Here is a 23,533-nt window from a genome sequence, read left to right on the forward strand (position 1 = left end):
ACTGTTCCTCACATGACAAGCATTAAACAACTATTCAGATTAAAGTGGCAAGGAAAATGCCCTAGCCAGTTTGGCTCAGTGGATGGAGAACAGGCCTATGGACTGAAGGGTCTTGGGTTCAATTCCGGTCAAGGGCACATGCCCAGGTTGTGGGCTCAGTCCCCAATAAGGAGCATGCAGGAGGCAGTCGATCGATGTTTCTCTCTCATGCATATTTCTATCTTTCTCTCCCTCTCCCTTCCTCTCTCTCTAAAATCAATAAAAGCATATTTTATAAATAAATAAATAAATTTTATGAAAGCAGCATGCCAGAATTCCTGAAACAGTGTTGCAGTTCCCTGCACAACTAAAAAGTTTAACTAACACTGAGGATGTGAGCAGAAACTAAAAGGGATGAAGTGATATATTATTTAAAATGACACAAAATTAAGAGAGTGTTTTTTTAAATGTAATAAATTAAAAATAGCCAAGCCCACTACACAAGCAGATATGCAACTTTCTAGACACACACACACAAAAGCCTCATATCATAGGAAAAGCTAATTTCAGACACATGGGAGAAGGCAACATTCAGCTCAATTTGTTAAGTCTTTCACTTAACAGTACAATAATGTTCATAATGATTCTGAACTAGTAGATAGTAAAATTCCTTCCATATCCTAAGTTTTATTGTTAAATAACTTAATAGACTCTAATGTTTTAAGGTGGCACTCCATACCCTTCATGTCTCCTTAAGCATCCTAATGCATATTTTAAATACACAGACACCAGAGAGGTGTTATGGGACAGCCCCCTGAGTCAGCGGGAGAGGGCTGGCCCCACCTCAATTCTTATCTTGGCCTATGAATGAATTCAAATGAGTGACTCCAGATTATTGCGTTGTTGAAGGGAATTCATTAAGAAAGTCATTTATTAAGAAAGTAAAACATGCAGATTTATCGAAGGAGCATGGCAAGCAAATCTCAAGCTAATCCGAAGAGCCGGTCGGGTGGGGGGTTTCTGCCTTATACGCTTTTCCATCTATAGATGTGTAAATTCCTCTGCCGAATGTCTTGGTGCAAGTTAATTTTCAAGGTCCCCCTTTTACTTGGTTGTGGCTATCCCGGAATTTGTGACAAGCACCTTACAGGTTTATCTTGCCAAGCCCCAAGACTGGGAGTGGGATGAGAGAAGACTGCATTCTCCCGTCCCTCTCCTCCCTCCTCTGCTGTCTTTGGAGAGGTAGTCACCACTTGCTTCCAGCATCCTTGGTTGGGGGACCATAGGGCTTGAGATTTACAAGCCGGCTGCAGGCTGCCAAACAGTTTGGCCTCGTTTCATTTTCTTGTCTCAGTTTCCCTATTTCTCCCGCCTTGGAATTTTTCTAGCTTCTCGCTATCTGCTGGGGTCCAACCCCAGCAGGTCCAGGGGTCCCCAAAGGTGTGGACGGAGTCGGCGAAGAAGGAATATGACACGGAGACAGCGTTTAGTTGATCAGCAGCCTAGCCAGGATCTCTAGCCAGGATCTCCAGCCAGGTTCTGTGTCCATGTTCTCTTGCTAGGTTCTCCAGCCAGGTTCTCCAGGTTCTCCAGCCAGGTTCAGTCACCAGGTTCTAGTCAGGTTCTCTTGCCATGTTCTATCCAGGTTCTGTAGCCAGGTTTTGTCTCTAGGTTCTTCAGCCAGGTTCTCTCACTAGGTTCTGTCTCTAGGTTCTGTGGCCAGTTTCTGTCCAGGATCTTTTGCCATGTTCTCTCCAGCGAAGTTCTTCTGTCTCTAGGTTCTGTGTAGGTTCTGTGTCTAGGTTCTGTGTCCTGTTGTCTTGTTACATCTGTATTTATGCCAGTTGATTCCAATCCTATCACTCTCTATTCCAAAGGTTAGGGCGTTTCTTATCTCCATTCCAGGGAGTAAAGATTATGTAGCTTAAGCATGATTGTTCGTAGTTAAAGTGATTAATTACCCGCCTGGCACTTAGTTAAGGGGTTTTATTCCCTTCCTAACTTCAGGGGAAAATCCCTACCTGGGGAAACAACCTTTCTCAGAGAGGTGACCTTGGTTAAAACACATAGTGCCAAGAAGGTGAGCAAACATATTAAGAACAGTATGCCATTAATGCCAGGTTCCTTGAAACAGCAAGGATGGACCGGCTCCCGGCAGCTATCCTAAAATAGAATATGAAAAACATTCTGGAGTTGGATGGTGGCAATGGTTTTACAACAATGTGAATGCACTTAGCACCACTGAACTGTTCAGCTAAACCTGGATAGGAGGGCAGACTTTATGCTCTGTATATTTTACACCAAATATTAAAATTAACCTTCCCACACAGCTAGCTTTCAAGTCGGACTTATTCTACTCTTCAATTCATCCTATACTTGCCTGAAACTCAAACTCCTAATGGATTTCTATAACCTTACAAAAAGTAATAGGTTGTCCTCAAAACCAAGATCCAAATGTACTTACCTGCTCTGGATTCCCGTGGGGTCACTTTTTAGATTATAGAAAATGGCATCTATAACCAGTCCCAGGATAACTATTATGATTACCTTTTTAAAAAGAAAGAAGAGTTTCAATTAAAGGTAAAAACTTAACACACCATTTATTATTATAATATATATGGCTACATAAGCAAACCACAGCATTGAGATAGATATTTTAAATGATTGGACCAAAGTTCTTGGGAAAATATAAAACAGTATGCTATTAGACTGCCTTCTAAATTAAAATACAAATAATTTGCCCTAGCCGATGCTGCTCAGTGGTTAGAATGTTGGCCCACGGCCTGAAGGGTTGCGGCTTCAGTCCCTGTCAAGGGTCAGTATCTTGGCTACAGGCTTGATCCCTGCCATAGTCATGGTTTGATTCCCAGTTAGGGCACAGCCTGGGTTGTGAGCTCCATGCAGGAGGCAGCCATTCAATAATTCTCTCTCATCATTAATGTTTCTATCTCTCTCTCCCTCTCCCTTCCTCTCTGAAATCAATAAAAATATATTTTTTTAAAAAAAAAAGAAAAGGGAAACAAAGAGCCAAACTTAACTTTTCACAACTGAGCAAGGAGACCCTGTCAATGTATCTGTGTATCTGGTCTGTGGTTATATGTTTGCCAATATTTCTCAAGGTGAGTTTCTGAGGGATGTTTATGAACATTACTAAAAAAAATAATCCATATCAAATGTTTAATATGCTAATAGAAACAACGAATCTCTAAGAGAGGATCAGAAAACCCATAGCATGTTAAATGAGCACTAATTCTTCTTATACAGAGAATCTATTCAGTCTAAGACCTTCCAAATACAGCCTCTGGTTAACTGCATTATCAGAGGCAAAGTCTGACTCATGTAAATGACTAGTTGAAACCTAAGTACAGCTCTAAGACTGTAGATACAAGATTTATCAGCAGGAGGCCATAAAACATTTTTATAGCTACACATTCCAACATTTAGAGAAGCAACTGACATACAAGCAAGTTTAAAATTCCAAAACCAGTGGTCAGAAAGCTATGGCCCACAGGCCAAACAGGGCCCTTCACCTATTTCTTCAGTCCATGAGATAAGAATGATTTCTTTACCATTATTTTAATGATTGAAAAAAAAGAAAACAAGAAAAATGTATATGATTTTCCCAAAATGGAGGACCCAAGGCAAGATGGAGGGCGCACGTGGCTCTGTCCCAAGATGGAGGCCCCAAGGCAAGATGGAGGGCGCAGTCCTTGTCCGGTTCCTGCTGCTGCCGCTCGAACTCACCACAAGGCAGGATGGCCCTCCCGCACAGCCCCCGCAGCTGGCCTGCGGGCAGACTGGGACTCTAGCGCGTCTGGGCAGCACAGGCCCAGCAAACGGGGTGCGGCCGGTGGAGCGGCCCAGCTCTGGAGGAGCAGCATCCGCTCCGAGCAGGCCCGGCCATGGGGCCGGTGCACCGCCGCATGGCGGCCTCCCCGAGCTAGGGCACGCGCCCCACTCCGCTGCCGCCGCTGCTGCACTGGGCCCGGTCCGGGGGGCAGCGGGCGGGTGGCAGCCCACGCCGGGCTCCCGCCGTGGGCTGGGGAGCCAATGCCCCCCCCATGGGGCCCAGCGGCTGGCCCACGCAGGCCCCGGCCCCCCCGACCGGGCCCCAAGGGCCGAAAATACTGATTATTTGAAATGCACATGAAATTCTAATTTCAGTGTCCATGAATAGTTTAATTGGAGCACAGCCATGCTATTGTGGCTGCTTTCGCCCTGAAATGACAGCTCCATTATAGTGTCTCTGTTGGCCAACGTTGACCTGTTTCCAAAAGACATCAAATCTCCTCTAAAAGAATAGAAATTTACCCTTGGTTGATAGTACACAAAAGTGCTCATTTCTGACAAAAGTGCCAAATAACAAAAATGTCTGGAGCCATTAGCAGTACTTCTCAAAGAGGGATCGAGGCCCTTTGTATTAATAATCAGAGGGCAACAGTACTGAAGTAGGAAATTATGGTGCATGTGGGAAGAAGTCAGGTTCATCAGAGCCAACTATGCAGTCAGCAGAAATTCAATGATCAATAATAAAATTAACAACCTCAAAAATAACTGACTAATACCCTTAGAAATGATGGACCAATGAAAAGGAAATACTAGAGTGTTTTATGACAGTGAGCTTGAGAATAACAGGAAAACCATACAGGAGCAATGATCAACCACTATCAACAGCGTCAGCCCAAAAATGAAAAGAACATTATTTCATCTTTTTTTGTTGTTGTTAGTCCTCACCCAAAGATATTTTTTCATTGATTTTTTAGAGAGAGTGGAAGAGAGAGGAAAAGACAGCGAGGAACATCAATTTGAGAGAAACATATCTATTGGTTATCTCCTGCCCATGCCAGACCAAGGGTACGTGCCCTTGGCTGGAATCAAACCCGGGACCCTTTAGTCTGCAGGCCGACACTGAGCCAAACTGGCTAGGGCAACATTATTTCATCTTTTTTTAAAAATAAAATCTTTCTTGTTGAAAGTATTGCATAGGTCCTCCTTTTCCCCCCAATTAACTTCTTCCAGCCTGTTCCCATCCTTTCCCTGCCCAGGTCCTCACCACTCCATTGTCTGTGTCCATGGGTTATGCATATATGCATACAAATTTGAAGATAAAATTAGTCTGACAGTGAATAGCTTTATTTAACGGAAGTCAAGTTTGCTTACTACCTTTGTGTTCTTGGAAAACTGATTCCGGGGGCTAGTGTTCTCCTAGACTAGAATCCCTAAATGCAGGTCAATGACAAGGAGCAGCGTTTGCACACAGGCTCTCCTCTCAGACACCGGCGGCCCCTCCCACACTCAATGAAGGCTTCCCTGATCACCTGATTTAAAATACAAACCAAGCTCTCTCCCCTCTCTCTCCTTCCCCTTCTCCTTTCCTTCTCTTCCTTTCTCCACTTACCTGCTTAGACTTCCTCCATGGCCCACTCTTCCCTCTGCCACGCTATATATTTTATTTCTGTATGAGTTTAACAGCTGTCTCTCCTCAAAAGAAAGTATGCTCCAGGAGCGCAGGGATTTTATTTTTACCCATTTTGCTCACTACTGTGTATAAGCTCCCAAATGCTGCACATGATCGATAAAAACTTGTTGGATAAATCAGGAAATGAATGTGTGCAGCTACCAGGAAACCACAAATGTGGCCAAACAATTCCTTTACTTCACCATTTGCGGCAGGGGTGGCGGGGGGGTGGGGGGGGGGGTGGGGGGGGATCTATACAAAGATGATCTATTATAGATTGTCTAAGTCAGCAAAAGAAATTGAATTAGGTAGTCCAGAAAACTACTTTAAAATTTTTTTCTCTAAGTGAAAACTTAATTGTGTTTAATTTGTGCCACTGTCTGTTTCCATATCCCAAATGAAGTGAGGTGGAAGTGTGTGCAGAGGATAAGTATAATCTATAGTAAATCGTATCAGAATCTAATGCCCCCACATGAGCATTTCACAGCATAATTAGAAGAATCTGTCTAGGTTACCTGAGCTATGGAGGCCTGGGGATTACCCAGTAAGTGTTTGAAGGAGCGCTTGGAAACCTATCTGAGTTGATGACAGAAGGAGGTGGCATAGGTGATCTCCTTGAAGGCTGTGCTCTTCTTCTTCTGTTTCTGATCCCCAAGAGTTGATCTAACTCAACTTTTGTTTTGCTGAAGAAGGTGGAGTTGACTTAACACTCAGCTAGTTTTTCTATGAGTGGCTTATCTCTCTTGGAAGGCTCTTCAGTCTCCTTGGCTTGGAATAAAAGTGGACAGAGGGGTCTTCCAGTTCTCCCTCTGGAAGGACGGACGTTGGTGTTGGGGAGAATATAACTGCCATGTCTTCCGGTACTTTGCCAGAACCTCAGATGTGCGGCCTTCTGGCTAAGCCTCTGAGATTTCATATTGTTGGAGCCATAATTGTATCCCTGGGGGTTGCAGCTTCCTGTAAGTTTGGTGTAGCTGAACCAAGAAAGAAGGCATATGCAGATTTCTACAGAAATTATGATTCCATGAAAGATTTTGAGAAGATGAGGAAGGCTGGTATCTTTCAGAGTACAAAGTGATCTTGGAATGTAAAGAATTTCTTTGGGTTGAATTCCAAGGAAGTTTGTCACTGACCTGTGTTCCTGAACTATGAAACATGAATATTTGAGCTAAGGAATAGTTTCTCTTGATAAATAAACAATGAAAAAAAAAAAGTGGACAGAGGGAAACATTAACAAAATAACTGATTTAGCCCATTTTTCTGGAATCCGCTTCTTAAATTCTTCCCTAACACCTTAATTCTAAGTTTGACTATAAACAATTATTAGACCTGTCACTGCTTTACACATTAGAAAAATAAGTTAATGGCCTGACTTGCAGTATCCATACACTGGTAGATACAGCAAACTCACCCACCATTTCCTAGCTATAATATGTGTACCCTGATTCTTTTCAAATAAACTTCTTACCATAGGCAGTTGTAATTCTTAATAGAAAAACCTCTGCCTTTCTTTCCACTGTGTGCAAATGCATAAATTACGAAGTTTCTTATTTGAAGATACTATATAAAAATGAGCATTTTTAAAATGAAAAAACACTCAGAACTGACACTATCACATAAATGTGCTCTTATATATTAAAAATACGGCACTCACAGACAAAAAAAATATGTGTTGAGTGATGCTATAGATGAAATACTTATGCCTGCCTCCCTCCCCCATTCATATACTGAAACCCAATCCCCAATGTGATGGTGTTTGAAGGTGGGGCTTTTGAGGAGTGCTTAGGTCATGAAGGTGGAGCCCACATGAATGGGATTAGTGTCCTTATAAAAGAGGCTCCAAGAGGTCCCTCCCGCTTCTCTCTGTGAAGAGGCAATGAGAAGATGGTGGTCCACCTATGAACAAGGAAGAGGGACCTCAACAAACACCAAATTGCTGGTGCCTTGATCTTGGACTTCCCGATCTCTAGAACCATGAGAAATAAATGTCTGTTGTTTAAACCACCTGGCCTATGGTAGTCTTGTTACAGCAGCCTGAACTAACTATGGCAACTAGTATCAGATAGCAGCATCAGTAATATAAATTCACAAAGTCACATGTTAATAACATACCACACTGCTCAACTTCAGTCAATTCAAATGGATGATAATATGTGACTCTAGACAGATGCACATTCCTTCACTATCTTCGATCTCTCTGTTTAATACCACAGCAGAGGAGTCTCCATTAATGACATCCAGGAAGAAGTCGGCAGGGTTATTATAGGGCTCACAGTGGTGACCTACAGAAGAAGGGAACCTAGGTACACAAGCATGATGGTCTTAGGAAATAAAGACTCACTTTCAGGGGGTGAGGGAGATGAGGCTGGGAGAGATGGAATATAATGACTTCTCCCTCTCTTCTTTCTCTCTTCTGCCTTCACTACTTTACTCTTTCCTTTTATATATTCAGTCACACAAGATCTCAACAATTCTCTGTCTCCTGGCACAAAACCTGCTCCAAATCAACCTGGGTCTCCCAGATAGCTTTACTTATCGTAACTCTTGACCCCTGAAATATTCACCACCTAAAAGTATGTTCTGGCTCTTTTCAGTGCTTATTCAAGCAAAGCCAATTAAGGCATAGCAGGACTGTTTGGGAGAGTTCCAGGGTTCACCTGGTGTCTGCCAGAATGTGAATACCCACTCCATCTGCTAAATTCAGGTGTAAATCATCGTCTATTAGGCTGCTGTAAATCCAATACAGAGAACAAGTCCAGCATTCTCAAGAAGACGTTACTAGTATAGCACACCTGAATTCTTACCTTGACTTTTTGTGTAGTCAAGAAGACAAATGATTTGGGGGGAAGGGCAGTATTAGGCCTTTGCAAAAATGTTCAACTGACAAGATAACTGGCTATGAGGTCAATATATTTATTAAACTATTAGGAAAAAGCCCGGCTGGTGTGGGTCAGTGGTTGAGTGTGAACCTATGAACCAGGAGGTCACTGTTCGATTCCCATTCAGGGCACATGCCCAGGTTGCGAGCTCAATGCCGTTGCAGGGGTGTGCAGGAGGCAGCAGATCAATGGCTCTTTCTCATCATTGTTTCTATGCCTCTCTCCATCTCCCATCCTCTCTCAGAAATCTAAGTTCCTACCCATTGCCAGAACTTCAGGGTACTGCCAAACAGTAATGAACTATTAGGAATGTTTCTCTCTCTCCCCTCCCTTCCTCTCTTAAATCAATAAAAATATATATTTTAGAGAACCAAGATGGTGGCATAGGTTAACGCCGGAGTTTGCTGCCCTGAACAACTACTTCAAAAGTGAAACTAAAAAACGGAACAGACATCACCCAGAACCACAGGAACGCTGGCTGAGTGGAAGTCCTACAATTAGGAGGAAAGAGAAACGCATACGGATACTCAGAGGAGGCGCAGTGCTGAAGTCAAATTCTGAGGTGCGGAGTGCGCGGAGCGGGCTGGCGGCGGAGGGCGCGGTTGTTGTTTTCAATCGGGAGGGAGTCGCAGACTCTGAGCTCCAGATACAGGCGAGTCTTTAGGGACCCAGACTCAAACGGGAGAAGCGGGACTGTCTGGCTTCGGTCAGAGCGAGTGCAGCTTTCTCTCCGAGGTTTGCAGCGGGTGCTGGGACTCAGAGAGGCAGAGCCCCTGGGGACAGGACTGAGAGCCGCCATAACTGCTCTCTCCGGCCCACCCTATTGATCCTGTGCGACCCGCCCTGCCCAAGCCCTGCACAGAGGCATTTGCCGGATAGCCTCAGGCAAAGGCTAGATTAGCACCTCCCTAGAGGACAGAAGTTCTCTCACTGCAGACACAGCTGATCCTCATAGCCACTTGGCCTGGAGGTCAAACCCTCCATGGTATTAGCTACAACAATCAAGGTTTAACTATAAGACTGCGCACAAAGACCACTAGGGGGTGCACCAAGGAAGCATAACAAAATGCGGAGACAAAGAAACAGGACAAAATTGTCAATGGAAGATATAGAGTTCAGAACCACACTTTTAAGGTCTCTCAAGAACTGTTTAGAAGCCGCCGATAAACTTAATGAGATCTACAAGAAAACTAATGAGACCCTTGATGTTATATTGGGGAACCAACTAGAAATTAAGCATACACGGACTGAAATAACGAATATTATACAGACTCCCGACAGCAGACCAGAGGAGCGCAAGGATCAAGTCAATGATTTGAAATGCGAGGAAGCAAAAAACACCCAACTGGAAAAGCAAAATGAAAAAAGAATCCAAAAATGCAAGGATAGTGTAAGGAGCCTCTGGGACTGCTTCAAGCGTACCAACATCAGAATTATAGGGGTGCCAGAAGATGAGAGAGACCAAGATATTGAAAACCTATTTGAAGAAATAATGACAGAAAACTTCCCCCTCCTGGTGAAAGAAATGGACTTACAGGTCCAAGAAGCACGGAGAACCCCAAACAAAAGGAATCCAAAGAGGACCACACCAAGACACATCATAATTAAAATGCCAAGAGCAAAAGATAAAGAGAGAATCTTAAAAACAGCAAGAGAAAGAAACTCAGTTACCTACAAGGGAATACCCATACGACTGTCAGCTGATTTCTCAACAGAAACTTTGCAGGCCAGAAGGGAGTGGCAAGAAATATTCAAAGTGATGAATACCAAGAACCTACAACCAAGATTACTTTATCCAGCAAAGCTATCATTCAGAATTGAAGGTCAGATAAAGAGCTTCACAGATAAGGAAAAGCTAAAGGAGTTCATCACCACCAAACCAGGATTATATGAAATGCTGAAAGGTATCCTTTAAGAAGAGGAAGAGGAAGAAAAAGGTAAAGATACAAATTATGAACAACAAATATGCATCTATCAACAAGTGAATCTAAGAATCAAGTGAATAAATAATCTGATGAACAGAATGAACTGGTGATTATAATAGAATCAGGGACATAGAAAGGGAATGGACTGGCTATTCTTGGGGGGGAAAGGGGTGTGGGAGATGCGGGAAGAGACTGGACAAAAATCGTGCACCTATGGATGAGGACAGTGGGTGGGGAGTAAGGGCGGAGGGTGGGGCGGGAACTGGGAGGAGGGGAGTTATGGGGGGGAAAAAAGAGGAACAAATGCAATAATCTGAACAATAAAGATTTAATTAAAAAAATAAAATAAATTAAAAGAGAAAAGAAAAAAAATATATATATTTTAAAAGATATTCTTAATTGTGTTAGTTGATAATAGTAATGTAGGCAAATGGCCTTTTAAAAAAGATGCATAATGAATATTTAGGGAGCAATAAATTATTAATAACTTTCCTTAAAATATTTCAGAAATAAAAAGCTGAAGATGTTAACAACAGGGAAATCAAGTTTCTAGCAATCACACCAGCATATTATACTACAACCATGTCATAACTATAGAAATCAGACTATTCTCTCTAAATTTCTGTTGTGTTTACAATTTCATAACAGGTAAAATATTTTTAATCTATTGTTTCAATCAATTTGATAAATTTATTCTAAGGAAGAGAACAACTGCCTTCAACTTATTTTGCCTAGAAATCCAGGCAAGGGACTCAAGCAATGGCGGCCTGTAGGTAAAGACAGGAAAGCACCTTAGTGGAAAGAGAGAATCACATGAACAGAGCCCCAACAAAATGGGCCCAATCACTCATAACATGAAAATAAGTATACATGGGAGCAGCTCAGACTTATTCTTCCAAAATACACTTTACATAGGAGACTGAAAGCATCATGTGAAGTAGCAGCCAGCAGAATACCCCATCTTCATGACCTCTAAGTAAAGAATAGCACAGGGGGACTGAGATAGAGCCATGAAAACCTGAAAAGCTCATCTTCACCCAAAGCATTGATGTCTTCCAACCAATCTTCCTGTCTACTCATCAACTGTAAATCATTCCCTTACTCATCTCATTCCTCCTTCCTGATCCTGCATAACCCACATAGGGAGCTACTTTTGTCTCTTGCCCACAGATGTTAAAATCCAAAGGAGCCCAGCACATGACAGTCTGTAAGAAACCCTGGCAGAAGAAAGGGAGAAAGGAAGAGAGCGGGGAGGGATGGGAGATAGAGTGTCCTAAGAAAGGCTTTAGGAAAACAAGTTGGCTGCTACACCAATTAGAAATAAATACTAATTTGACTGAAAATAATTTTTAAAGCCAAATTAAAGCAAAGTGAAGCACGTAGAGCAAGAACCCCGAGATTTTCATCATTTATGAGTTCTAGAAATATACCTCCAAAGGTTAATTTGCATATTACCTTTTTATTAGTATAGATTACTTACAGGAAAAACAAATGTTTTCAATTAAAAAAAATGTTAAGAGGTAGAAAAAGACTTGTGGAAAATAGGTATAGCCTGACTGGAAAGAAAAATTAGTTACACTCCTACTTATATCATGTTCACATAATGCATCAGTCATTTCTATTAGACTTTACCTCCCTCTTTGTGTGAAGGTGATGGAAGTGCTGGGTAGAGAAGTAGCAACAGCCAGCACCCGATATCACAGGCTGCAAAGGAAGATGGGAGGAAGAGCAGAGACAGCTGGATGATGGGTGGCATGATTGCTGTTATTAAGAAATAAGAAAATAGGTTGAGCAAACCAGTAAATATATTTAAATAACTAGAACCAGGTTTTTTACTTTTTGAGAAGATGCTTTACAAACATGGAAATGTGGAAATAATCCTGGGGTATTAGATCAGAATTGGAGGTCATCGGTTTTGCTCTATATATACAAACAGATATAAAAAGGTTTAGATGTGTGTATACATGTATATGTACATATGTTCCCTAGGTCTGTCTGCTGAGAAGGCCTAGGAGCTATGCCATCCCAATACCAATGAACACTCCAAATATCCAGATCTCAGTTAGTAAATATAAAACTCCACAAAAAGGAAGATCAGCTTATGCCAGGTCTGAGACAGGCAAGTAGACAGTGAGTCTGGAACTTCTGCTGTTCCAACGAAATACTCAAAATATGAGAGAATGAGTTTAAAAAACAAAAAACAGAACAGACCTACTTTTAAAGATCTCCCACTGACCAAATGAAGAACAATAGGCGTATCAAGATTAATCATGATGATAACGCATTACTGTTGAATGGTACTAAGTATAATATGAACCCATGAGTCTATATGATATACATAAATGAATAAAGAGATGATGACTGGAGTTTGTCCTTTCAGTAGAATGCAAACTAGTCCATATGGAAGAGATGGATGAAAGCAGAATGAAGGAGATGGATGAAAACAGAAAATCACCTCTTGGTAGCTACCATCGTGACAGTTACTGCTGATTCAGGCAGGAGACATCAATGAGGGCTTAGGTGGTGAAATAAGGCTTTAGAATAATGTCATGGTAACTCTGCTTATAATATTTATTAATGACATAGGGGGAAACAGTGACATTATGGTAAAGGCTGGCAGACACCACCATGACCAACATCACCTGGAGAGAGACAGGAAAATATCAGGTTGCATGAGATTAAGGAGACATGATGTGATGGTCAATCAACTATGTGAAGACCATGGTGGCCAACAGCCCCTTAGGACCCATCACTGCAGCTATTATGATGCTGTGCATCCTCTGGGCTGCTCCCAGACAATGACTGACTGGTTACACAGGAGAGGTTCCTAGTTGTAAAAAAAGGACTCTGGCGGAGTTAGGGATAATAGAGTGCCATGTGGACAGCTCTCAGATGGTTCAGAAAAATGCTAATGACAATTGGTTGTCACAAGAGACAACATACTAGCACATGAAGTGAAATGTTAACAAGTGGGTAAAAGGGTATGTTTGCACAAGTTTGAAATTATTTCCAAATAAATTATTAACTTAAGAAATCTCGACAGAACTTGGCTGGAGAACCTAGTGAGAGAACATGGCAAGAGAACCTGGACAGAACCTGGCTGGAGAACCTGACTAGAGAACCTAGCTATGATGACCAACTGAATGCCAACTCTATCCACACCTTTGGGAACCCCTGGACCTGCTGGGGCTGGACCCCAACAACTGACCACCTGGGGCCAGCTCCTGCATCTGCCCCTGATGGTCAGTGTGGGTCATAGCAACTGGTCTTTCGATTTGCATATTACCCTTTTATTATATAGGGTGTTTCTATCTCTCTCTTTCCCTCTCCCTTCATCTCTGAAAGCAATAAAAATATACATTTTCTAAAAAGAAAAAAAAAAAAAAGAAATCTCCAAGTAGATAATGAATTTCCCTGAAGACTATAGGATATCCACACAACTACTGGAATGGTCCATTTTTTCCATAGATCTTTAGCATTGGTGAGGAAAAGCTGAAATTGTAGGTATGGACACAAAGCATAACAGAATGATTTTCCATAAGGTAGTAAAATCTGACCTTTTTGGATTTTCATAGTCAGGTTTTGTTGTATCTTCTTTTCCCACAGAGGATATCAGGTTCTAGTTACTTAGTTCTAAAAATGAGGAAAAATAAAAATCAAGCTTCTCATCAGCTTTTTTGGAATATAATTACTACTTTGAATGGTAGTGGTGCTATCGAACATGAGTCAAGAATAAAACAAATGAGAGCTACCTTTTTCCCATGACAGAAATGCTCCTTAGTAGAACCTAGTGATAAGAAAAAAAAAAATGCTACATTGAATAAAAGGGATGAGCTTTCTCATAATGCCTAAACTAGAAATACGAGTAAGCAAGAAACTCTGATGACCTCTGAGACTTCTTATTGGGGTGATCATTTGGTAGGTGATAAATGTCTAATCACTATGTTATACCTCTGAAACTAATATAATAGTGTATGTTAACTACAACTGAAAAATTAAAAAATTATTTGGTACGGTTTTTATGAACACAACAATGCACATAAAGATAACTCATAGATTGCTGGAATGCATACTACTGAACCATAAAATCATTATGAAACCTTGAGCATATGACACTTTTAGTGTACCAAGTTATTAATCTACTAGCTTTAAACTATAAGAAAGATAAATGTCCACTCACCCAGTATGCATTTGAAATTCATTCAATCTATACATATTACAAATTATTCGTTACCTACCACTTAGCACAACATTTTCTTGACTGTTATGTTCCACAAAATCCTTGTCAGCTTTCAAAAAAGTCAGTCACTTCTATCTAGGCATGTAGCAAAGGATAAAAGCTTTGTGACTACCTACCTCTCCTTATTTTCCTGGTCAGGGTTTCTTAACCAATACAACAAAGCAACAAGGAAGCAGGCATGACAGTATGTGCTGCTGCATGAAGAAAGTTCTATCAACTCCACACAGCCCCTACCTCACCACCACCCAACCAATCCCAGGTCCCTGTTCTTTCTTCCCCACCCACATGCAAAACTTTTCGCCACTTCCTGTCATGTCCTAGCCTCCTGGGAGCAGTTGGCTGCCACTAACAGAAAAGACCACAATCCCATAGAACGCATCAGGAAAGCATGAGAAGCATCTGATTCTATACAGGTTGGAGGCCATACCTGGCCCAAGGGCTCTTATACCACTCCTCCAGTCTCAGAGAGCTGGAAAAGGTGCTTGTTTTATGCAGAACTAATCATTTCCCCTATCAAACAAACACACTAACTAAACAAAACACATAGGCCATGGTGTCCGAGAAACCTAGATGCAGTGCCCACTCCACAGAGAGGAGGAATCGGGCTCAATGCTCTAGAAATCAGTAAACATGAACAATCCTCATGGCTGGCACCTGTGAAAGAATAGAGACATGCGGTCCCAAGGAGGTTCCTTTCTCCTTTCCCTCCTCACTCTCCTGCCCACTCTGCCACCACATGATAAATTCATTCATGGAAGAAGAGAATGAAAATCATAGTTTAGTATTGATTTAGACCCTAAATTCTGTCATGCTGGACCTCCACTGCGTAACGTAAGCTAAGCTTTCACAGTATATGGTCTTTTCAACCTCCTGACTCTTGCACCGCGAACAGTGGTTCTCAACCTTCCTCATCCCGCAACCCTTTAATATAGTTCCTCATGTTGTGGTGACACCCAACCATAAAATTATTTTCGTTGCTACTTCATAACTGTAATTTTGCTACTGTTATGAATCGTAATGTAAATATCTGATATGCAGGATGTATCTTCATTGTTACAAATTGAACATAATTAAAGCATAGTGATTAATCACAAAAACAATATGTAATTATATATGTGTTTTCCGATGGTCTTAGGCGACCCCTGTGAAAGGGTTGTTCGACCCCCAAAGGGGTCACGACCCACAGTTGGAAAACCTCTGTTCTAGAACATAAAGGGCATAAGTACCTGAAGTGTCTGGCTCATAAACTACAGTGACAAATCTTTTCCCTCACAGATTAGAATATTGAAGACAGAAATTACAGTTCTATCCCCACAGTCAGGAAGCTGTAAGTCACACAGCCAGGCCTCTTCCCACTAAACCACAAGGCTTACCCAGGAAAAGTTAAATGGCACATTAATTATTCAGTTTCTCAAACAAAAGTTGATGCACACGATACAACCACTTTAAAAACAGTTTGGTTATTCCTTTAAAACTTAAGCTTATACCCAACATGTGATCCAACCATTTCATTCCCAGTTGAACCCAAAGAAATGAAAGTGTGTGTCTATGTATCTGTACAGACATGTATATAAATAAAATGTCATAGCACCTGTGCTTGCATTGGGCTAAACCTGTGGAGCTCACTGCTGTCAATAAAGCTGTTTAAACAAAAGTTCATGCACATACTTGACATTTATCAGTATTTCTTTCTCAACTGTCTTTGGACCAAGTAGAAATCCACTCTGCACTTTCACTCGATAGCAGATGTTATGGAAACTTAGCACGGCTCCCTCAGTAAACATCTTCAGGTCTTTGGGGGTGGTCCCCAGGAGGCCATCGGTGTTTCTTTGTGACATTGGGATTAAAACTTGGTCCTTATCGGAAGACATCTGGAGAGCATCTGCCTTTCTGTAGAGGAAAAAGCAAAGGTAAGTTGAGAGTCAGATAAATGAGGTTGTAGTAAACACCACAGTTATAAAATAAATAAGTCCTGGAAATGTAATGTACAGCATAGTAATTATAGTTTAAAATACTGTATTATATATTTGAAAGTTGCTACGAATAGACCTTAAAAGTTCTTATCATGAGAAGAAAAAACTTGTAACAATGTGTGGTGATGGCTATTAACTAGTCTTATTGTGGTGATCATTTCATGATATGTACAATTATCGAATCGTTATGTTTTACACCAGAAACTAAAGGCTTTAGGAAATTATATGTCAATTATACCTCAATGAAAAACAGTAAAAATCTAAATCTTTAAAAAAAAAATAATGTAAAATAACTCATTAGTCATTTTTATACTGATTACATGTTTGAGTAAACATATTTTGTATGTATTGGGTTCAATAAGATATATTATTTAACTTTTTAAAAGTTAATTTTAAACTCCCCTGTAATAAATAGCCCATTTCTCAACAAACAACCCATACCACTGTGATAAAACTCCTATCATGGGACTCCTATCATGAAAAAACTCCTATCACGGAACACCACATCATGAAATATGGAACTCCTCTCATGGGGGCAGACACAACCCTGAACACATAAACCCCAATTAGATATCAATTAAATATCTCATAAGTAAATAGGAAGAGCATGAAAATTGCTCAAAACAGGAAAAAGACTTAAGGAGCCAAAATACTGGAAAGGAGGAAACTTCATGACAGGAAACCCAGCACACTGCGCCCTTTCCTCTCGAGGCAAATGGCACACACGAGGCAAAACTCAGAAAAAGCAGCAGAAAGGAGCTGACGGAAGCTTAAAAGCTGAGCATGCATTTCAGCAGTCTCTCAGAGCTGGGGAGACACTTGAAGTCGCAGCCTACTGTAGAGGGGCAGCCCTGGAGACCCAGAAGGGCAACCCCCTGGCAATATGGGCCCAGAATGGCCCAGCCTCCACAGCATCAAAGTGTTCTGCTCATAATTTATTTGTCTAGTGGAGGAAAATTAAATCCACTCTAAAAGATGTCAACATCCAAATCTTCTAACAAAAATTACCAGGCATTTCAGAAAACAGGACCTGATGTTAAAAAAAATAGAAATAAAATCACAGATACTATAGATTAGAGTACTCAGACATTGGCATTAAAATAACTGACTAATATATTTAAGAGAATAAATGAAAAGATAGACTATCACCAAGCAACCAGAATCTATATTTAAAAATCAATCGTGCCCAGCCCGTGTGGCTCAGTGGTTGAGTGTCAACCCATGAACAAAGAGGTCACTGGTCCAATTCCTGGTCCTGTCTGGCTGCAGGCTCGATCCCCAGTAGGTGGTGTGCAGGAGGCAGCCAATCAATGACTCTCTCTTATCATTGATGTTTCTATCTATCCTTCTCCCCTCCTCTCTCTCTAAAAATCAATAAAGGGGAAAAAAAATTTAATAAAAATCAATCAAGTTTAATAGCAGTTTAGATGTAGATTAGCAAAGAGAATTAGTGGTAGGCTGGTATCTAGAAAACATCCAAATGAAAGCGTGGATAAAAATTATCACCTTGGAAAAAGACAAAATCCCACACTGAAAAGGATGACAACTACATTTTAAGAAGCCTAATAAACATATGGGAAGGGGGAGGAAATATCTAGCATACATGTAACTGAAGACCTAAATGGGGCTGGGGGTGGTAAATGGGGCAGAATCAATATTTGAAAAAGGCCCTAGCCAGTTTGGCTCAGGGTATAGAGTGTCAACCTGTGGACTGAAGGGTCCGGGTTCGATTCCAGTCAAGGGCACATGCCTAGGTTGGAGGCTTGATCCCCAGTAGGGGGCATGCAGGAGGCAGCCAATTAATGATTCTCTCTCCTTCTTCCTTCCTCTCTAAAATCAATAAAAATAAAAATATTTGAAAAAGGACTGGCCAAGCTTTTTCTAAAACTTGGTATGAAGGTATCAAGCCACAGACTGAAGAAGTTCTAAGAATGACAAAGCAGGATAAATGCAAGAAAATCACACCTGAGCATATCATAATAAAGCTGCCAAAAAAACCAAACTAATTTCTCAGCAATCATTTCTGTACCCCAAAACTGCTCTAGTGTTATCACATTTATAACACTGTATTAAATGTTGAAAACTGGAAAAGTAGAAAACCCCATAAATATTAGCACCCAGGGAATTAAAAGTAAATAGCTTAATTTTAAGCTATACACACAATGAATGGTAACAATTAGCCAGGGGGCTTGGTTGCCCCCTGCAATGGAGGAAGCCAAGCTTCCCGCCTGCCCTGGCCGGCCCTGAGCTCTGCTCAAGCCTACAAAGTTTCAATTATAGAAGTTAAATAAATCCCAGATACTGGCTTCTAGCCCGTAGGTGTGGCCAGCCTGAAAACGGCCATCAGCTCCTCACCCAGGCTGGCCAGGCACCCCAGTGGCAACCCCCACCCTGATCTGGGACACCCTTCAGGGCAAACCAGCCGGCCCCCACCCATGCACCAGGCCTCTATCTATACCAATAAAAGGGTAATATGCTAATTAGACTGGGAGACCTTACAGGAGACCTTCCAGAGGTTCTTCTGGACAAAGCCATGGTCGCGGGGCCGAGGTAGAGGCAGCTAGAGGCCAAGAGGGGAGGGCAGTTGTGGGTGATCAGGCCAGAATGGGACAGTAGTTGTGGATGATCAGGCTGATGGGGGGCTGGGCCGTTGGGGGCGAGCAGGCCATTAGTGGGGGTCAGTTGGAGGTGATCAGGACGGCAGTGGGGGTGCAATTTGGAGTGAGCAGGCTAGCAGGGGGGGCAGTTGGGGGTGAGCAGGCCAGTGGGGAAGGAAGGTGGGGGCAAGCAGGCCAGCGGGGGGGGGGGGGAGTTGAGGGCAAGCACACTGGCACAGGGGGCAGCTGGGGGTGATCAGGCTGGCAGGGGGGCATTTGAGGGTGAGCAGGCTGGCAGGCAGAGTGGTTAGGAGCAATCAGGCAGGCAGGCAGGTGACTGGTTAGGAGCCAGCAGTCCCGGATTGTGAGAGGGATGTCCAACTGCCGGTTTAGGCCCAATCCCTGTAAACCAGCAGTAGGACATCCTTCAAGGGATCCCAGATTGGAGAGGGTACAGGCTAGGCTGAGGGACACCCCCTCCCACCCCCACCTACCCGCCCCCTCCCGCACAAATCTTGTGCACCGGGCCACTGGTCTATAATAATAAAAGGCCAGGCATCATGACCAGAACGACCAATTGACCAGTTGCTATGAGGTGCATTGACCACCTCTCAGTCCCTCCCCTCAGCCTGCAGGCTCCCATCGCTGGATGGCCAACAGGGAACCACGGGGAACCGGGCTGGGTGGCAGCAAAGCAGGACTGGGGACTGGACTCGCAGGGCAGCGGCAGCAGTGTGGAGGGTCTCGGGGTGGTGGTGAGCAGCGTTGCCAGACTGGAGGCGCCTGTTTAGTCAGTTTCAAAAGTCCAAGGAGCCATCACAGCAAGCAGCCTGGGAATTCAAACTGCGAAATGTTGGGCCACAAAGGATGATATTAAAATTTGTATATGTCCTCAGGATAGAAAAGAGGAATTTCCAGGACTTCTTGATAGGGGCATTCTTGAAGTGTGGTACAGAAACCCATGGGTGAAGCCCGAATCCTGCTACAATTAGGTTAAAACAACATGGAAATGTAATGATTGATAAGATTATAAAAATGGGAATGTTCAGATAGGGTTTGCTTTTTTAATGCTATGTCTGCACATGCACTTGGCTGTGAGGGAGGGAACCAGGCAGCTACTGCGGCTGTGAAGGCCTGCTCTTGCACGAATTTCATGCATCAGGCCTCTAGTTTACATATAAATGTGCAGGACTCAGCCTCATATTTCTTATTTATATCACTGGCTGGTGTGTTGTGGAGAAGGACAGGAAGAGTTTCTGAGTTTTTATTTCCCATAACTAAATTGCTCTCAACCAATCAAGCGTAGGAAGTTGTTTCTCTCAGTGGAGTGCTGCTCCCTGAGTGCCCCTCCCCAGCGGTGGGTAACTACTCTCTTAGCAGGTCTCAGAAGGGCCCGAATACCTGCTGGGTATTTCGGATACCGGGGTGGCCAAGCCCTTCTGTGTACCGTCCCCACAAGCCAGAGATGGCCCTTCTGACCCAGGAACTGGGGGTGTGTTCTGTTGGGAGTCCTGGGAGACAGGCTGCACTTGGTAGACTATGAGTCCAGACAATACGGCAAAGGTTTCTAGTCGCCTAGAAATGCCCCAGAGAAGGCTGGAAGCAGCCACTGTCTCATTTTCCCAGTGAAAAACCACACTCAAAGGTAAATGAAATAGCTTTCCTCCATCCAGAGCAAGAAGCCCAGATTGTAATTAGACAGAATGGCCACGAGGTGGTACTATGAACTCAATTATCTCAGGCAAAGACAAAAAAAAACAAAACAAAAACAAATATAAGTAAATTCAAATTCAGGGCATCCCTGCAAAATACACCAGTCAGATGGACATACGCACAGGACCAACACTGAGGAAACAAACTCTCTCCTATTCTGGGCTACCACGTAAGAACACTTTACTGAGAGAATCTTCCTTCCTAGCCCAATAAGAAGCCCTGTGCTCTGCTCAGGTAGGGTTTCCGAGATCCAAGGCTTCTCCCAGCCAGTGTGGCTCAGTGGTTGAGCATCGACCTATGAACCACGAGGTCACAGTTCCTTTCCATTCCCTGTCAGGGCACATGCCGAGGTTTTGGGCTCAATCCCCAGTGGGGGGCATGCAGGAGGCAGCCGATCAATGATGATCTCTCATTGATGTTTCTATCTCTCTCTCCCTCTTCCTTCCTCTCTGAAATCAATAAAAATGTATTTTTTTTAAAAAGACCCATGACTTCAAGTTCTGTCACTATATTCAGACACTCTTTACAAGAACACAGACCATAGATATTTTCACACAGACACTAACACACCAGTTTCCAGGACCATCTACTCTTCTCAGCTGGAAGACTAGGAAGTAAGGAGGAGGAAGTGAAGGGGGCACAGTTGGCATCAGTAAGCATAGATTTGCAGGAAGCTTTTGGGGTGATAAAAAGGTTCTAAAATTGGATTGGTAATGGTCACACAACTCTATGAATTTACTACAATTCATTGAGTGGTACAGTTAACATTTTTTGGTAAATGAATTTCAATAAAGCAGCTTTTTAAAAAGCCAATAAGCATGTTTATTCTAAATATAGAGAAGCTTTTATTTATTTATTTATGTATTTATAACATTTAAGAAATTGTAAAAAAAACATATTCTGCCCTTTCATGTGCTACCTACCAACGTTTGAGATATTGGAAGCTTAAGTGTTCACTTGTGCTATTTTCATATGTATCTCAGAATGCATCATCTCTTGTCATCTCTGTTTAATCAGGAAATTATAAAATTATCAGCTATATAAAACAGTACACGAACCTGAAACTATTTTCAACTACTAGTTTATGAATAAGATTTTTCTTGATACTCTACAACTAAAACAAATGCAGAGATAAGTTTATTTCAGAGGCTTTTTGCAACTACAAAAAAAACCCTTTTCACAACATTTTGTGCTCATTAAAAATACTCTATTTTTTATTGACTAAGTTCCTAATAAGTAAATGCTGTAGCATATAAATATTAATAAATATATTTGTGTGTACTTGAATTGTGCCTTTATTTTTAATTTTCAAAAAGGTTTCTGTTTCTAACACAGAAGAAATTTAAACTCTCCTGGACCATAGGTACATGGCGGGGGAAAGGTTCTATAGAAAAGTAACCTCACAGGCTGATCTGATCATAAATTCCAAACTGGAGAAGGCATGGTGGGTAGTCACTGCCTAGGAGTATATAACTTTTTTATTTGCCTTGCAAGCCCTGACCATTGTTTTTGTGCATCTAGGTTAACACACCTTTGAAAATAAGAGTAAGCACCCTCAAGAGAGCACATAATCTTGTTAACTATCCTGTTGCCTAATTCCCACATTGCTTTTCCCCACCTTCCTATAATATTCCTATTTCCCCCCACCTTCCTGTATTCCCTCCTTAATTTAAATATTACACCTTCCTTTAATATTCCTATTTTTCTCCCACCTTCATGTATTCCCTTCTTAATTTAAAAATGCATAAAAAACTGCAAAACTGTCATTCTCTGAAGCATTTGAGATCCTGGTTCCTGACAATGGTTGAAAGTTTTGGCCCAGATAAACTCTTATAAAAATTCTCTACAGCTTTGAGCATTTTTTAAAATTAAAAACCTAAGATTCATTATCATCGTGATATTATACATGAAGGGACATTTTAATAGCCCCCATCCCAAAGAAAGTAGGAAGAATATTATCTGAGAATAATGAACTCACAGCAGTGTCCTGTTTCTCTTATTTCACCCATTCGCAGCATTTGGAAAGGGGCACTCAGCCTAAACCTCATTTTTCTTATCTGTACAATGGAGTAATGCTATAGAAACTTTGCACACAGGCACTGATCTAGCTGATGTGCTTGGAGCAAAGTAGGGGCTGAGGGGCTGTTGGCCCCCTCCCCTAGTCTTCCTCGTGAGCTGGTTTCCCCCTCACTCAATTCCCTTCTCTCCGCTGACTCTTCTGGGAGCTGAGAGAAAGAGCCAGGGCATCTAATCTCAAAGGATTGGGGGGGGCGGGGGGGGGCGGGCAGATGTGCACAGGTTGTGGCCTAGGTAGGAATGACCAAAAGAGACAAAAATTCACTCCTTCTGGGAAAATGCAAGGCCCCTGGGGAAAGGAGCCTGTTTCCATCCTGGTCTTTGACAGCTTTGGACACTCTTACACTGGTACAAAAAGGGTCATTTGAAACAAGCTCACTTTAAAAGGACACCTTATTATTGTTCTCGAAGGCTTCCATGAAGACAGCAAAAGTTTCACTTCAAAAAAAAAACGTTTAAGAAACCCGAGATTTCCATTTCCTCCTTTGCCCAACATTTCATAGAAACACGGAGTGCTCTTTCCTCTTCCTCTTTCCTGTTGGCTGGAATCCAAACGCGTTGACTGGAGTTCCTGCCACTGCCGTGGACTAAGGGGACTCATTAGAGAATGGAAGCCTCACAGGTCAAAGCAACAAGATGGAAGGACTGTGGGCTCTTGAAACCTTGGGCCTTCCTTTGGGTTTCTTGAATATG

The 23,533-nt window shown here is 42.2% G+C and overlaps 2 protein-coding genes across 5 annotated transcripts in view; one reads left to right on the plus strand and one right to left on the minus strand.

The window, feature by feature from the left end:
- ABCG2 (ATP binding cassette subfamily G member 2 (Junior blood group)) overlaps positions 1-23,533 on the minus strand; it is a 140,417-nt gene that overhangs the window by 61,466 nt on the left and 55,418 nt on the right. Inside the window, exon 1 of one of the 4 annotated variants that reach the window (XM_036339346.1) lies at positions 5,953-5,973. The exons of the other annotated variants lie outside the window; for them this stretch is intronic. The gene's annotated coding sequence lies outside the window, so the exon portion shown is untranslated. Of the gene's footprint in view, positions 1-5,952; positions 5,974-23,533 lie in introns of those variants that run through there. 4 annotated transcript variants of the gene reach the window in all.
- Positions 6,273-6,650, plus strand: LOC118671315 (cytochrome c oxidase subunit 6C-like). The gene has a single exon (XM_036339379.1). The coding sequence runs from the start codon at positions 6,288-6,290 to the stop codon at positions 6,513-6,515; it is 228 nt and encodes a 75-aa protein (XP_036195272.1). The 5' UTR covers positions 6,273-6,287; the 3' UTR covers positions 6,516-6,650.

The sequence above is a fragment of the Myotis myotis genome, unplaced genomic scaffold (assembly GCF_014108235.1).
Source record: "Myotis myotis isolate mMyoMyo1 unplaced genomic scaffold, mMyoMyo1.p scaffold_m19_p_1, whole genome shotgun sequence".
Classification (NCBI taxonomy): Eukaryota; Metazoa; Chordata; class Mammalia; order Chiroptera; family Vespertilionidae; genus Myotis; species Myotis myotis.